Here is a 15,773-nt window from a genome sequence, read left to right as displayed (position 1 = left end):
AGCTGATTAAATAATTTTGTGCATTTAAAAAAAAATCTTATGTTTTATCCGTATGTTTTAACAATATGGTCTTAAAAGTTCAAATTAGCACTTTTTATCAGTGATCAATCATCGTACATGGCTTGTACTATCTTTAAGCAGACAAGACATTCTGGGAAATGTAGTAAAACACTGACTGAAACAGACAGAAACGAAAGTCGATTTAAACAGCAAGAAAGTTTTTTTTGTGACCAAAATAGCTTTTTGTCTCGCCGTAGATGATGTGATGTGTCTGCGTCACGGGAAAAAAAAGTGAAAATAGTTTGTCATCTAGCACAATTTATTCCACCATTTGTTTACAGTAGCTTTGTAAATGCAGTTTGTTTGTATGATTTGTAGTAGTCTTCACATGTCAGCTCTTGGCCTTCTCACAGGATTTAAATAATAACCAAACATTTTTAAATATGAACAAATGAATAAATAAGCCCCATTCAGCGACTCCACAGTGGAACAACAGTCCTTTCGAGGGTCCGAATGCCTCGCGTGTCGCAGACAGCCAGACCTGTTTCAGGGGAACTAAAGCAGAGACCAACAGTCGCCTTTAGAGGTACAAACAGACAGTAGTAGACAGATTATGAGCCAGCAGGCCTCAGGGTGCACAACCAAGCAAGACACAAGGGCCAAAAGAGTCTAATTCATTTTGAGGCCATCAGAATTTAATTAAAAAGCAGGCGGACATGAAATTGCTTGTGTATGTGTTCTCAGTAATTTCAAGGTTAACCTTTTGCTGTTTTGACCCATTCTTGTAGGTTAGTTTGCAGTTTTGTTCCTAAAACTTCACTTCATATGTTTTCTGTGTGCTTTAAGTAAATCTGAATGTAACTGTGGTTCAGTTGCATCTGACTCTTTGGGTCCTCAGGCCTGTTCTGGGTCAGCTCGCTCGGTAATCTTTCCACGCAAACAGCCGCACGAACGGAAACGCGCACTCGCCCTCACACTCGAGTCTTCCTCGAAGAAATGACTAACCACGCTGGCATGAAAAATCTGGCAGGTCTGCTAGAGCAAACAAGGAGAGGTTACATTTGATTTTACAATATGTCATGTTGCTTTTCTGTAGCTGTAAACATCAGCAAAGTAAAGGGAGGACTGCCAGTCGCACACACAGGGAACATGGATATCTAAACTGTAAACATTTCAATACACAGACACACACACAGCACTGTCCCAGTCAGTCCTCTACAATGACCTTTCACAGAAACACACACACTCAAAAGGCTTCAGCAAAATCTATCCTGTCACAAATCCAAGCGCACACACAGACACACATTGTGTACACACATTCCAAGTGAAGCCCGACGCTGGAGCATCCCAGACACACACATTACACATTAAGAGCGTAAACTACATTGGTTCCTGTTCCTTCCTCCCTCCCGTTCAGGACTGAGCATGCTCAGAACGCTCCTCGCAACCAAACCGCACGTGACAAACATCCTCACATCTCATTCATTTCAACCGCCCCTCTGTTTCCTGCTCAGGTGTGCACAAACCAGATCGTAAAAGCCTTTTAGGCGCTTTTTTTTTTTTTTAATGTATTCATCTGAGTCAAACTGGTGTGGAAGGATGCAAAACTGGCAGGAGCTATGAAAGAGGAGCACGCTGAGAGGCGTCTCTTCATCACCAAGTTGGAGTTCTGCTGTGAGAGATGAGCACAGCTGAAAAATGCAGAAGTCGGACCGTCCTATCAAGCTTCTGCACTGTTTCCATCCATTCCTCTTCTTCCATCTGCCTTTTGTGTTTCTCGTTCTCTGCGCTGCTTCCTCTCTCCTCGGTTAAGGCCATCGGAGGGCTATACAGACAGGCCTGGATCCAGAGACGAGACGGGCGGCCTGCTAAGACCTGAGCATGTCTGGGGCTCAACCGACCAACGGCTGAGGTGGAGGAGTGGGGGCGGCAGATGAAGCCCTTTAAGGGACTGAAGAGGGTTGGATGCTGGATCATCAGCTGATGTAACATGGAGGGTTTGACTGAGGCCCTTTAATGCGTGGAGGTTCCACAGTTAAATGTTTCTGTTTTGGTTCAGTTCACAAAGAACAGTTATCTTGTAAGGACGATGGATTCTGTCGGAGTGAGAACGTGATGATCGCTTTGATTGTTTCATTGGATTTGGTTGCGTCTGTGTTCAAATGTCCAGAGCAGGACCACAGCGTGTCCTGGAAACAAAGAGCAGACAGACCAAAGTAAATCCTGCTGATGTTAAAGAATTATCAAATCAGTTGAAGACATTTTATATCACTTAAATTGACGGTAAACAAATTGGCTTAACTCTGCAGCTGAAAATGTGATTTATTTTATTTTATTACTTAAAATGTGTGCATGTGTGTGCTAAAATTTAAAGTGTATAACCATCAAGGTAAATAAAGATAAATGACTCCATTAACTTCCAATGTCCAAAATTGAAGCCAAAAGGTCAAAGTTGGGGGCGCTGCCATGTTGCAATATTAGAGTCAGAGTCACCATCTAATGGAAAGTCCCACAAACCCAACTTCCTATCTCACATTGTGTCACATGACATTTTCAAGCCTTAAAGAAACAACAGAAAGCAAATAAATAAATAATCCATGTTCTAATATTCAGCATTAATGTAACATGAGTCAACAAAAATCAACAGCTGAATATACATTTTTAATATTTGGTCACTTGTTTTTGTGACTTGGATTTCCAGCTCCTGGTCCTGCCTCTATTATAATATGTAGAAAACGTTTAGGAGGATTTATTGTCATAAATGCATAAGAAAATCATTTGGAATGTAATCACATTATTTTACGAATTACTTTCTTTTTTTATCTGTATATTCTAAACGTGTTAAGTTTTGTTTCACAGCACAGTTTTCTCCTTGGTTACTTATCTGTGTAACCTCTCCCTGCAGTTGTTCCTGACCGTTTTTAGAGGAATGTTTAACCTAAGAACAACTTTTTAATTATGCAGGCATTAAAAAGACTACTGAAATCAAAAGATAAATTGCTGTTGTTTCCACAAATAACAAAAAAACAGAGCAAGAAATAATAAAAATGTGCTCTTTAGGCACTTTCTTACCAACAGTCTATCACAAAGACACATTTTCCACCATTTCTTTATATGAATCTATTAAAAAAAAAACAATAACACAGCTGATATAGATTAAATTACATTTTAGCACCAACAAGATGATTCCCTAAAAGTACAGCAGCTAAAACCCTTTTTAAATACACTGAACAAAATTCTGTTGCTGACAAAGATCAGAGAGAAAACGTGTGGAAAAGCAGCCAGTCTTTGAAGTACAAACTGTAAAGATCTTCTGGAAGCCAGGATTGATGAAGAACATTTTCTTTAAAGGAAGCTCAGGTTTTTAAAGTGTGCACGGTACTGTTTACACACAACGTGCAGCGTTCCTCACCTTGAACAGTACTCAGAGCAGGTCAGGTGGGCCATCAGTCGGAGGGGTGTTCAGGGCAGGACCGATTGATCTCAAACCAGGAGTCTATACAGCTGCACACACACACACACACACACACACACACACACACACGCAAAGCTGTTTGGTCAGCATTTATACTTGAGGTACTGCAGATTTAGAAATATAACCAAGAGGTTAGAGACAGGAAGAAAACAGTCAAAGCATCAAGAAACCTTGATTATGGATTCAGTGTTAAACAAAGCTGTTGCTAAAGAAGTAACTTATATTTCTGTTGGAAGACCTCCAAATCCTCCCACATCAGCAAACACACACACACACACACACACACACACACACACACACACGCACGCACGCACGCACGCACGCACGCACGCACGCACACACACACACACACACACGACATACAAGTTACAAAGTAAACTCATGGGGAAACACAGGAATAGAACTCACATATGACCTATTTTAAATTTCACACACATTTCACCTGTCTGTAACCGTCTGTGTGTGCGTGTGTGCGTGCGTGCGTGTGTGCGTGCGCAAATAAATGTAGTTCTCTTTTTTCCTGCATTTCATTTTTTTGCTGTAACTTAATAAAGATAAGTCAGTTTTGTTTTTTCACTAAACGGTTGCATAATCTAGCAAATACTGGTTAAAACAATAACAGTCCCTGATTCAAACATGCTACATTTAATTTTTGTTGTTTGTTTGTTTCCACAAAATGACAGTAGAACATGACCTTAAAGGGCTTTCAACAATTTATAAATCAATTAGATGGACGCATTTTAAAGAATTGATTTGAAAACCACTTTAATAATTAATAAATAAACTGAAAAGTTTAGACTGCAGCTTAACATTAAGAGCCACAGCTAAGCTAATGGCTACATCTCTAATAATTCCACACATACTGAGCTCAAATTTGGCGTAGTAGCAGCTGAGAGTCATCCTCAATGCACAGTCTGAGTGCTAGACACTGTGTGACCTCTGCTTGAAACATTAATTGTTACAGTCAGCACTGTCTGGCTGTCTGCTATTAAAACCTTTATTTAATCGGTTAATAATTTATTCATTTCAATAAACAGATTTAAAATAAATGCAAAACAATCAAATCCATAAAATCTAATCAAAACTCTCCCATAAACTCTGGAATAAATTGAGGAACAAGCCTTAGATACTGTATTTCGTGCCCCGCTGCTGCAGTCAGACACAGTTTGCAGTTGTTATTCTGACCTTGTCTCGAAGAGTAAAACAAAAGTCCCATCTTGTGTTTCCTTTAAAAAAACTGAATTCACCGAGAGGAAAACAGAAACCAGCACAGAGGCTGATGGGTGACACCAGCGTAACTGTAAGAGCTAAGAACTAGCATCAGTCATCTGCAGGCTGCCTTCTGTTTATTGTGCGAATGTTCATGAAGCGTTCACACGACTGAGATCCATTTTTCTTCCATACGTTTTCCGGCACACTTCTTGTTCCACAATTTTTAGGCTATTTCAACAAATCATATCAAAACATTCAGCTCACTCAGGAGAAGGGTGCTTTGGGTATTGGTGCAACTTTACTGTAGCTTTTTTGAAATATTTAGTCTTTTCTGCCATTTTTTCCTCATAGAAAATGAATTGAGCTCATTTCACATCCTTCAAATCTTTAGATCTGTTTACAACCTTTCTCCTTTCACATTTTGTCCTGGTTCAGCTTCTTTCAGCTTCCAGCTGTTTTTTCAGCTGGTTGTGCTTCTTTTAGATTCTTTCTGCTAACTACAACATCTTTGTACTTCTTCTAACTTCTTTCTGGTCATTTGAGCTTGTTATGCTCCTTTCAGATTATTTCTGGAAGTTTCAGCTTTTTCCTGCTATGTCAGCTTATATTTAGCTGTTTTTATGTTAATTTGAGCTTTTTCAGTTAATTCCACTTCTTTTTTTGTACTGATTTCAACTTTTTTCATCCCAATTCAACAAAAATGTGCTCTCTCCAGTTCTGTCTGGTAATCTAAGCTTCTTTCTGTTATTTCAGCTACTTTTCAACAGCTTTTTTTGTTATTGCTAATTTCAGCTATTTCAGATAATTTCCACTTTTTTGTGCTCATTTCTGCTTCTTTCAGCCTGATTGGGCAAACTTTTTCTTTCTGCTTTCTTCTGCTAATTTAAGCTTGATCTATTTTTTCAGCTACCTTTTTAGCATTTGTTTTAGCCAATTTTGGCTGTTTTCAGTCAAAATTGTCATGATAATTTCTGCTACTTTTAGTCTAATTAACTTCTATCTGCTAATTTCAGTTTGTTTTGCTCCTTTCAGTTTTTTTCTACTAGTTTCAGCCTTTTCTGCTAGCTGTTTATGCTAATTTTAGCTTTTTCAGCTAACACCACATTTTTTAGCTAATTTCAGCTCTTTCCACTTCCTTCTGGTAGTTTAAGCCTTTCAGCTATTTCTTGCTAATTTTGGCCTTTTTTATGTTGTTAATTTGCTATTTTTGTGCTCATTTTTGTTTATTTGAATGTAATTCAGCAAATATCTTTTTTTTTCCGCTTTATTCTGCTAAGTAAGACTTGTTCTTCCATTTCAGCTAGATTTCACCAGGTTTTTAGCTAAATTCAGCTGTTTTTCAGCAAGTTCTTCTGCAATAAGCATCCACACTACATTTTCGCAGGAAGTGCAATTTCTCTAGTTAACGGTAATTATCCAGAGCTATCCAGCTAATCTTCAAGTGTTTAGAAATGTAACCTGCAGCTTTATTATCCAAACATACAGCATGAAGAACTTCTGCAGCAAAGGCAAAAACTGCAATCTATCTTTAAGTTTTTACTGGAGTTCTGTGAGGGGATTTAATTAGAAGAAGTGCAAAAGTATATAACAGCAGTGATTCATTTATGCGTGTGTGTGTGTGTGTGTGTTTGTTTCTGTGTGTCAGTCACCTTTTGTGGTAGATGCAGAGGCACGGCAGTCTGGCTATGGTGTCCCCCTGCTGCAGCTCCTCTAGACAGATGACACACTCACCGGCATCCCTCGCCAACACATCATCTAAGGTGGCAGGCACACACACACATGCACACGCACACACACAAGGGGGAAACAAATCAGTATGCACCAAAAAACATGCAGAATCTCAGACAGCATAACAAACCCAGCAGAAAGCAGCTTGCTGCATTACACAGTGGATACTGTGGCTTCTTCCTGCGTGCAGCAACAAAAACACACATGGAGGCATTTTGAGACGAGCCTGGAGCCATTTCTGCTTCAAATTTCAGCTCAAAATATTTTACTCCCCTTCATCCAGCCTAATGAACAACAGCAGCCTTGGAGCAGCCAAAACAAACACATTTTATATTATCAGTCATGTTGATCTCCAGAGGAGATCACTGAAATAAGTCTTGTCCATGTTCAGGTTTATGTGCATTCAAGTCATTCATTCATTCAACCTTTATTTATACAGGCTTGCATCATTGACGGGGCGACTGTGGCTGAGTGGTTAGAGCAGTCGTCCTCCAATGCAAGAGTTAGGGGTTCGAATCCACCAGCAGTCACATGCTGAAGTGTCCATGGGCAAGACACTGAACCCCTCATCGCCTCCGATGTGTGTCCCATCAGTGTATGAATGTGATAAAGCTCTGATTAGTCTCTTTAGAATGATTTGTTCAATTAGCTTTGTAGAGATCTAGTAGAGTGCTGCATGAATGGGTAAATGTGGCACAGATTGTAGTGTAAAGCGATTTAGATAGATTTTGATTAGATAGAAAGATGCTATATAAGTACAGTCCATTTACCATTGAGCCGCGGGGACTTATTTACAAGAGGGACCTGTTCCAGACAGAACATATAAAGTACAGATAACAAAACCGTAGACAATGACAACAATAAACTACAGTAAAAATGCAGTTAAAATAAGAGTAGTGTACAAAACAATGAATCAGGGTGCTGTAAAACAGGGTGAAATACTAAAAACAAGAACATATATGCTTTGCAACAATTTTCAGTCAGGTCATCTGGACAGATTTTTTTTTTTTTTTTTTTTGCGGAAACATTTCACCTGCCATCCGGAAGGCTTCATCAGTCAAGGAAACACACAACACAAAACTGATTCTTGCCCCAGACAGATTACTCCAAAGTGGAACAAACCAGTTATGTTGGTGCTAAGATGGTCGTGTGACACCCATGTTCACTCACATAGTAACCATATCCGTTTGTTTTGCGCCCATTTTGGCAGTTGCCCCTATGTTATGATTGAATCTGCTGGAGTACACTTTAAAAATTAAGACAGGTTATAACCAGTTTATTTTTTTTTTTATATTTATCACCAGTGTGGTTTTTAAACCCGTACATATTTTTTGTCAGAGGAGAATTATTGGTAACAGACAAGCTGGAAGTGTTGATTTGTTGTGATGTTTGGGGTTTACAGAAATATGAAAGCAAGGCTGGTTTGATGAATATACAATTAGTAATTTATGGCACCAACCTTGCCTCTGTCATGTTAATATTTTTTCATGTTTCCAATTAAGACCAGTTCATAATGCAAAATAGAATTTTGCAGTATAATAATAATAATAATAAAGATGAGACTGTACGACGGCCTAATGCCCTGTTTGCAATCTTCAGAACTGTTCTTTAATGAAAATTTCTAATTGATTTAAAATATTAAAATCCCTCCGTTCAGTCCTCTTTATACTCCACTAACATAAGTCTAGAAAAACCTCCACGCTTCTTTGAAGTGAGGATCAATAAACCATTTCATTTAGGAACAAAATGATAGATCGCTCAGCCATAAAGCAGAGTGTATGCATCCAAGCGGATTACATTTACAAGGTTAAGACTTCATTTATCTGTGACATACATGGTGATTGTCCACCAAAGACAATCTACACATGATGCTTGATTTTTCTATGTAACAAAGGATGTATCTCAGCGATGACACACAAATACCGACATTAAATGAATAAATAAAATAAATTCATGGATGTCTTTTATGTGTTCTGTCCTGTTCCTGTGTTTCCTCTGTGACACTTCTCATTCAGTCAGTTGAGCGTCCACTCTCACCTGTTCTTTACCTGTGCTTTATACAATACTGTGTTTCATTTTTAGTCACAAATTCTTTTTTTAAACCTAAAATTATTGTATTTTATAACAGGTCGACATGAGTTGACAGAGAGTCTTCATCCTCCAGCTACATCATATTGATAGTTGAAGTCAAGGGATTAGCCTGAACATGCTGGCGTTGATCTGTTAGCAGTCCAAGCTGAAAAATTATTGGATTATTACAATGGTTTATTATTTGGACGTCCAAAAACTTCCTTAAAAAGTCTTCAGTTAATCCAAAATGCTGCTGCCAGAGTCTTAACTGGAGTTAGTAGGAGAGATCATATCGCTCCAGTTTTAGCTTCTCTTCATTGGCTCCCTGTCAAGTCCAGAATTTAATTCAAAATCTTACTTCTAACCTACAAAGCTCTCAACAACCTAGCTCCATCTTATATTTGAGATCTTATTGTTCCATATTTTCCTAACACAGCATTTCACTCTCAGACTGCAGGCTTACTTGTGGTTCCTAGAGTTTCCAAAAGCAGAATGGGAGGAAGATCTTTCAGAACCAACTTCCAGTTTCTGTCCGTGAGGCGGACACATTGTCCAGTTTTAAGACTGGGCTTAATACTTTCCTTTTTGATAAGTCCTATAGTTAGGGTTGACTTGTTAGGCTTACACTACTAGAGGACAAATTTACCTCATTTCCTTAAATGAATTGTTAAAATTGAATAGTTTTCGTTTGATACTATTTCTATCTTAACGTGATTCTTGACCTGCCATTGTGTATCTGTTCCTCTCAAACCCAGCTGGTCGAAGCAGATGGCTGCTTGTCCTGAGCCTGATTCTGCTAAAGGTTTCTTCCTCATGAGGGAGTTTTTCCTTTCCACTGTCGCCTTCATGCTTGCTCAAGATGAGAGTCTGTGATGGAGTTAAATTCAAAGCAGTCTGCTCCTCAGATAAATAATGTTAAATTATTATTTATATATATGAATGTTTCTGTTCAGTGCCCTGAGACGATTTCTGTTGTGATGACACTAAATAAATAAACTTGTTTGAGTTGAAAAAACATCTCACCTCTCCAGCTGTTTGAGCTCACCTCACATCTGAAACAGAAACAGGCGCACAAAGCCCAGCTTCTAATCCACGCTGAGTCAATGAGGAACCAGGCTGGTCTCAGCTTGCCTCCAATTATCTGCTTATTGTTTCACGAGTCATCTTTGTGTTCTCCGCACATTATCCTCCCTCGTTAACGTCCGATCGTACTCTTTACATTTCCAACTTTGAAGACAAAGCTCATTTTAATTTAATCATACAGTAAATTCTTTCATTTGTAAATGTAATCATAAAAACAACCTCACGAGCTTTGAGCATGTGTTGGCGATAACCCTCTGCTACTACCACACCAATGTTTGGCCAGTGTTTGTAAAGTTGGCTGGTTTGCTGCTAGTTTTGTGTTTCTTAAGGTTCCTTAGCTGTGGCAGCCATCTTGAATTGGTGTTATTTCCAAAGATAATGGTTTGTAGATGCACATCCATTGATTGATGGGGAGTAATGATGCGAACAGTACAGACAAACGAACACGAGCACATCCCCACAGAGACGTCTGTAAAAACTCTCACAGAGCGCTACAAATTGAAAATGTTTGTCAACATAAGCAGCATGATCTTTTGCTTCATGTGGCCTATATCCATCATTAAGTGATCACGATATGTTGCATTATGATCTGAGTGCTCCTTCCCTTACTTCACCTGCCTCCCTCTTGACTTTCAGCTCTGTTTTCCTTCTTGCAGGTTTGCCAGCGTTCAGCATCAATAATCACTTAGATAATTCACTCCTTGCTTCCTTGGATTGCACAAAATTCCTGTTTTCGTGTTTCTTTCTTTGCCCTCCGGTGGTGCAGGAATCACACCTCACCTTTTTTATTGTTTCTCTCTGTTTGCTCTCCAATTCAGCTTCCTGGCTCCCATGTCTGTGCCCAGCCTCCCTCCATGTTCTCCCTTCAAGGGGGTTTATTTAGCTGGAAGCATTAAAATATCATCACTGGAAGTCTAACGCCAGAAAAGATCTGGCGGTCACCTCACGGGGACTCCAGTACTGATAACCCTCACCTGCTCTTGCTCTCTGCAAGCAGCAAACGCACACTTTTTCATTTCAATTCAGTTTTATTTCTCTTCTGTCAAATTCCTTTAAAAAATCCTCTGAAGGCCTTCAAGGACTCCTTGGCTGCACAGCCATCTCTCATCTCAGCTCAGACACGTTGGACCACTCAGCAGTCTCGCTGAGGTGCCGGTGTGCTGGAGTTCCAGGTAGCGGCAGAGGTGACCTGTCTTTCATGACACTCCTTTTGTTAAAGCGGTTACTGGAAACAATCTGTTACCTCTCTGAGACACTTTGATCAGTTCAAAAGTTAGATCTGGATCTGAGCTGCCTCAGGTGAAACTAGAGCAGCCACAGCCTTTGATCATCACACTTTTGCTTTTTCCATCATCCTGACACGCCTGAGCAAAGTTCAAAAGCAGCAACTTTTATCTGTGTTGTTACAGCATTACTTTAAAAGTGTTCGTGTTGCACTACGAATGAGACTATCAGGGTGGTCTTCACTAGGGTGGGATTCTGAAAAAATGCTCGTGTAAAAAATAAAAAATAAAAAAAAACTTTTAGAAAAAGTCTAATCAAATCAGTCATTTACCAAATGGCCAGATCAAGCAGAAGATGGATGATGAGCACAACAAAGAGTAAACAGCATGGAGCATTTTCACTTTGACACTTCACTGAAATAACACCTGCATCTTAGCAGATTTAAACCTATTGAAAAAAAAACATCAAAACAAGTTTCTTTTAATTTAAAATAATCAATTTTATGATCATTAACAGCAGAGATTCCTGGATTTAGTTCCTCGTGTTTTAATTTTTATCAGTTCCTGTGTTCCTCTGTGCCATCGTCCTCAGTTAGTTGTCTGCTCCTCAGCCGGCCCTACCACACCCATTTCTACCTGCATGCTGTTCACCTGTCACAGCTTTAGCCACTTTTCCTTATCTTCGGTCTACTTAATCACTCCGTTTTCACCAAATCCTCATTCAAGCGTTAATGTCTCTCAGGCTACTCTCAACTTCCAGTTTCTGTCCGTGAGGCTGACGCCTTTAAGACTGGGCTTAAGTCTTCACTGTTTGATAAATCCTATAGTTAGGGTTGGCTTAGGTTTCCTGAGCTATCCCTTAGTTATGCTGCTGTAGGCTTAGACTGCTGGAGGACTCACTCTGCTGCTGTCTGTACTTGCTCTACTCTACCTGTTATTTTTATCCTTAACTTGTTTTGTTGTCTTTCTTCCAACAGAAAGAACACCTGGTCCTGCCGCTCTGTGTTTGTTTGTTTCTCCTTCCTGTTCCTCTCAAACCCAGCTAGTTGAAGCAGATGGTTGCTCGTCCTGAGCCTGGTTCTGCTGGAGGTTTCTTCCTGTTAAAAGGGAGTTTTTCCTTTCCACTGTTGCCTTTGTGCTTGCTCAGGATGGGAGACAGCGACGAAGTGAAGATTCAACGCAACTGGCTTCGTTAGATAGATATTTCATTGGCTTTGGACGTTATTGTCCCTCTTGGCAGTTTTAAAGTTTCGTTTTTATCACTGATAATGTGCAGTGTCGCACGTGGGTCAAACAGGAAGTGTTTTTGTGAGATTTATATAACCCTTTTCCTAAACCTAACCTTACACCTGACACAGAGCGCTGACCCTAAACCTCATTGGATAGTAATTTAAGAAAGGTTTTAAATTTTAAAATCAAATGAACAGATAACAAAAGGAAATTCATGATAGGTTAGCCTGAACAAAAATAATGTAAAAAGTATGTCATTTTCAGCGAGCTCAACGTTTAACATTGAAACCAGAAGAAACAAAAACATTTAATTAATATTCTATATACACTTTCTATAAGTAGACAAGATGGCACTCTGACTAAACATGGTTTTTAAGATGTGTTGATTTTACCCCTGAGCATGCTGGGTAACCAGATAAGCCTGGTCCATTTCATGACTCAAAAACCAAAGAGACCAGAGAAGAAGGGTCAAAGAGAGGAGAAAGAAATCAGAGGCGGACACAGGGAGGATCGTGTTGCATTATTTGCTGAAAATAAAGAGTGACAGGACAGAAAGTAGCTGCAGGGGAAAAAAAAGAGGAATTATGGGAGTGTTTCTTCTTTCACCCTCTCCTCTCTCGTCTGTTATCAACCATCAGGACACCCCATCACTCAAGATCCCATCTTCTTTAAGACAGTTTCACTGTCCTCTCTCTGCCTCCGTCAGTGTTCAGCTGGAGTTTGTCTGCCAGCTTCAGACCTACATTAGATTTGATTTCAGGGCTTGAGGACCACACTCCCGGCCATCTGTGGAGCAGCAGCGTTACATCTCTGCCCTCCGAGCCTCAAGTGATTTCACATGATTTCGCTATCGTTTTTATCGATTTTGCTATTCGCCATTATCGACGCAGAGGCTTCTACAAGGTCAGACGTGTCACGCGCACAGACTGGAGTCAGGCGAGTGTCCGTCAAAGAGCTGCTGTGACACGCGGGAGTCTCCAAGCATCCAGCAGAGGCAGCGCATCATTAAAACAGACACCTGCTCGCTGAAATCAGTTAGCATTTACTGACGAAGCCATATCGTCCTTTCATGGTCAAACTTTTTAAAAATGTGCATTAGTGTGCTCAGAGAGTATGTGTTTTTAGTGACTCTCAGCTACTACCACGCAAAGTTTAACTCAAAATCAGTCAGTCTAATTGAGTTGCAGCCATTTGTGTGTTTCCTGGGGTCAGTTTGCTGTGACAGTCATCTTGAATCGCGATGACTGCACAAGTTAATCCCTTGCATCAGGTGCATCCTGCAAGTTTTATTAGAAACCATCGTGTGATTTCTTGGATATTTTGCTAACAGACACAGCTGAACTGAGTAGTTAATGGTGGCGTTGTAAACACTACGTGATCAATTATTGCTCAGGTTCTGAGTTGGGGATCAGATTCAGCTTCTTTCTCAGCAATTTTTGGTTTGTCTGTAAAACTGACTGAGCGAAAGTCTTTTTTCAAGGTCACTTAGCTGCGGTGGCCATCTTGATTTAGGTTGAATCCAAAGTTAATCAGCTGTAGATGTCATCCAGATTATTACTTCCTGAAAGGTTCATTAAAATCCATACATAATGAGATATTTTGCTAACAGTACAGACAAATGAAATATCGATAAAACAGTGAGGTTTGGTTCATGCTAAACAGACTTTTGAAACAAAGATTTGTAGCAAAGGAAATGTTAAGGTCTTGTGGAATATTTTAAACTGAAATTGCTAATAATTGTGTATTTTTCTGAGACGATAATTATGCACAGCTTCATAGGGCTCTAAATATGTGCATGCATTTAGACCCTACCCATAAAACTTGACTCAGCTGAGGTGTTGAGGTGCATCACAATCACACTTCCATCATGTGCAGAGCCAAGATTCTCATTTTCATAAATGAAGCAGTGAGTCATGAGGATGACTCACCTTTAGGAGCGTTTAAGAGGATATTTTAGCATCTTTAAAATAACTAAAATCCAACCCAGTACGTGTCAGAACCAGTGTTTCCATAGTCTGTCCTGTTGTGTTTCCTCATTTGATAGATTTTATTTTATAGATTTATAACATTATATTTCTAAAGGGCTGCTGCTCTCCATGTTTTCTCTTTAAATGTTCAGAACTAAACTAATTTTGACAATTTGTTTAGTTTTCTTTCTTTCTTTTTTTTTCTTATACTTTCCTTCAATTCTGTTTTTTTTAATTATTCATTTTCCATTCTTTATGGCTGCATTCAATCAATTAAACCATTTGAAGTAGACTACGAAACGATTTTTTTTACTTTAAAACCCTTATATTGAATCTATAATTTTGTTTCGTTTAGTTTGATTTTTTTTGTTTTATAGTAAATATGTTTTTAATTGTAAATTGACATTTAGAAATGCTACATTCGTTTTGAACTGCCTTTAAAGAAACCGAAGCACGCGCCATTTTGAAAAATACTCCTTTTGAATCATATGTGGTGGAAGCGTTAAAATAAAAATCAAATCATTTCATAATGCATAAACACTTTTAGGATCCTATTTGTATGATTTTATTAATTCAAAAGCTTTTATAACATATTTAGAGTCGTCTTTACTGGCTGAGCTTCAACTTTCAGGGTTACTGAGAAGAAACAGCCTGCAAAAAAATATACTACAAAACTATTTACAGACTCATCTTAGAGTCTTTGATTAATCTGGGAGAAACGTCAAACAGAATCTTAATAATCAGATTAATTTGTAAAAATTACCTGGGCTCAAATATGACATGTAAGAGAGATGCAAATGTTGTCACTTTTATTTGGCTAAATCAAACATTTAGTAAATTCTGTTTTCTGCCAACAGAAATTAAAATATTACTTTTTGAATGGATTTTTCTATAAATATTTTACACCAGTTTATCCAAAAATTAGTTTTTTCTTCTCCAAAAAAAAAAAAAAAACCCACCCTAACAAGTAATTTACAAATATTGCTCTCATCTTTTGACCTTAAGCTGCTGTCCATAAAGGCCCTCAGTCATTTACATTTGTCACTGATCAAGTTTCCTAATTATTCTGCACAGATCTTTTTTATTTCATCGTTTTAGCTCAGGACTGGCACAGAAATGTGCATGAAAATAATGATTGTGCACCAAACGAGTGCAGACGAAAAAATCTTTACATAACTGGTTCTGAAAAGGACAGTTTTTCTAAAGTTACAAGTTGTCCTCCACATCTAACAGACACATGAGGGTCAAATGTAAAAACATCTTGTGAAACACAAGCCTTTAAATCTTCCAGTTTGTTGAGGGGAATCGTCATGAAGCGTGAGCCATGTTTGGGTTTAAAACAAAAAAGATAATTCAACATGTTGTTGTGTACAGCAACCCTATAAATGTATAATGGATCATTTTCTTTGTTTCCTCTCATTCATTTTTATGATGTTGGGAAAGGACCGGCTCAGGAACACGCCAGTCTGCAGAATCACGCACCGCCTGATGAATATTTATCAGAAACAGCAGCAGGTGACTTGGTACACCAAAGGTAAAAGACCAATAAACATATATTTAAAAATAAAAACTGCACCTAAATGAAAGTACAACAGCAAATTAGAGCCATTGTAAATAAAAATGAAAAAAGAACAAAGTGGACAAGACCAAAAAAAAAAAACTTAAGAAAATCCAAAATAAAGGCCAATTGTTAAGTTAAAAACATGTTGTTGTTTTTTTTGTTTGTTTGTAGCTGCTCCATTCTTCAGAGGCCACCACAGCGAACTAATCACATAAAGATTTGAC

At 38.7% G+C, this 15,773-nt stretch overlaps 2 protein-coding genes across 2 annotated transcripts in view; both read right to left on the bottom strand.

Annotated features, from left to right (window-relative positions):
• gins3 (GINS complex subunit 3) overlaps positions 1 to 1,992 on the bottom strand; it is an 11,350-nt gene extending 9,358 nt beyond the window's left edge. The window contains exon 1 of the mRNA XM_037683156.1: positions 1,714 to 1,992. Coding sequence (XP_037539084.1) covers positions 1,714 to 1,992 — 279 coding nt within the window. The remainder of the gene's footprint in view (positions 1 to 1,713) is intronic.
• The window catches only part of znrf1 (zinc and ring finger 1), a 48,258-nt gene continuing 32,786 nt past the window's right edge, over positions 302 to 15,773 (bottom strand). The window contains exons 3-5 of the mRNA XM_037683371.1: positions 6,337 to 6,442; positions 3,413 to 3,504; positions 302 to 2,189 (exon numbers count right to left, since the gene is read on the bottom strand). Of these exons, the coding sequence (XP_037539299.1) occupies positions 3,447 to 3,504; positions 6,337 to 6,442 (164 nt within the window). The 3' untranslated portion in view covers positions 302 to 2,189; positions 3,413 to 3,446. The remainder of the gene's footprint in view (positions 2,190 to 3,412; positions 3,505 to 6,336; positions 6,443 to 15,773) is intronic.

The sequence above is a fragment of the Nematolebias whitei genome, chromosome 10 (genome assembly GCF_014905685.2).
Source record: "Nematolebias whitei isolate Nwh7 chromosome 10, NemWhi1, whole genome shotgun sequence".
In the NCBI taxonomy this organism is placed as follows: domain Eukaryota; kingdom Metazoa; phylum Chordata; class Actinopteri; order Cyprinodontiformes; family Rivulidae; genus Nematolebias; species Nematolebias whitei.
Note: the sequence above shows the minus strand (reverse complement) of the source record. Positions and strands in the feature narration are given on the sequence as shown.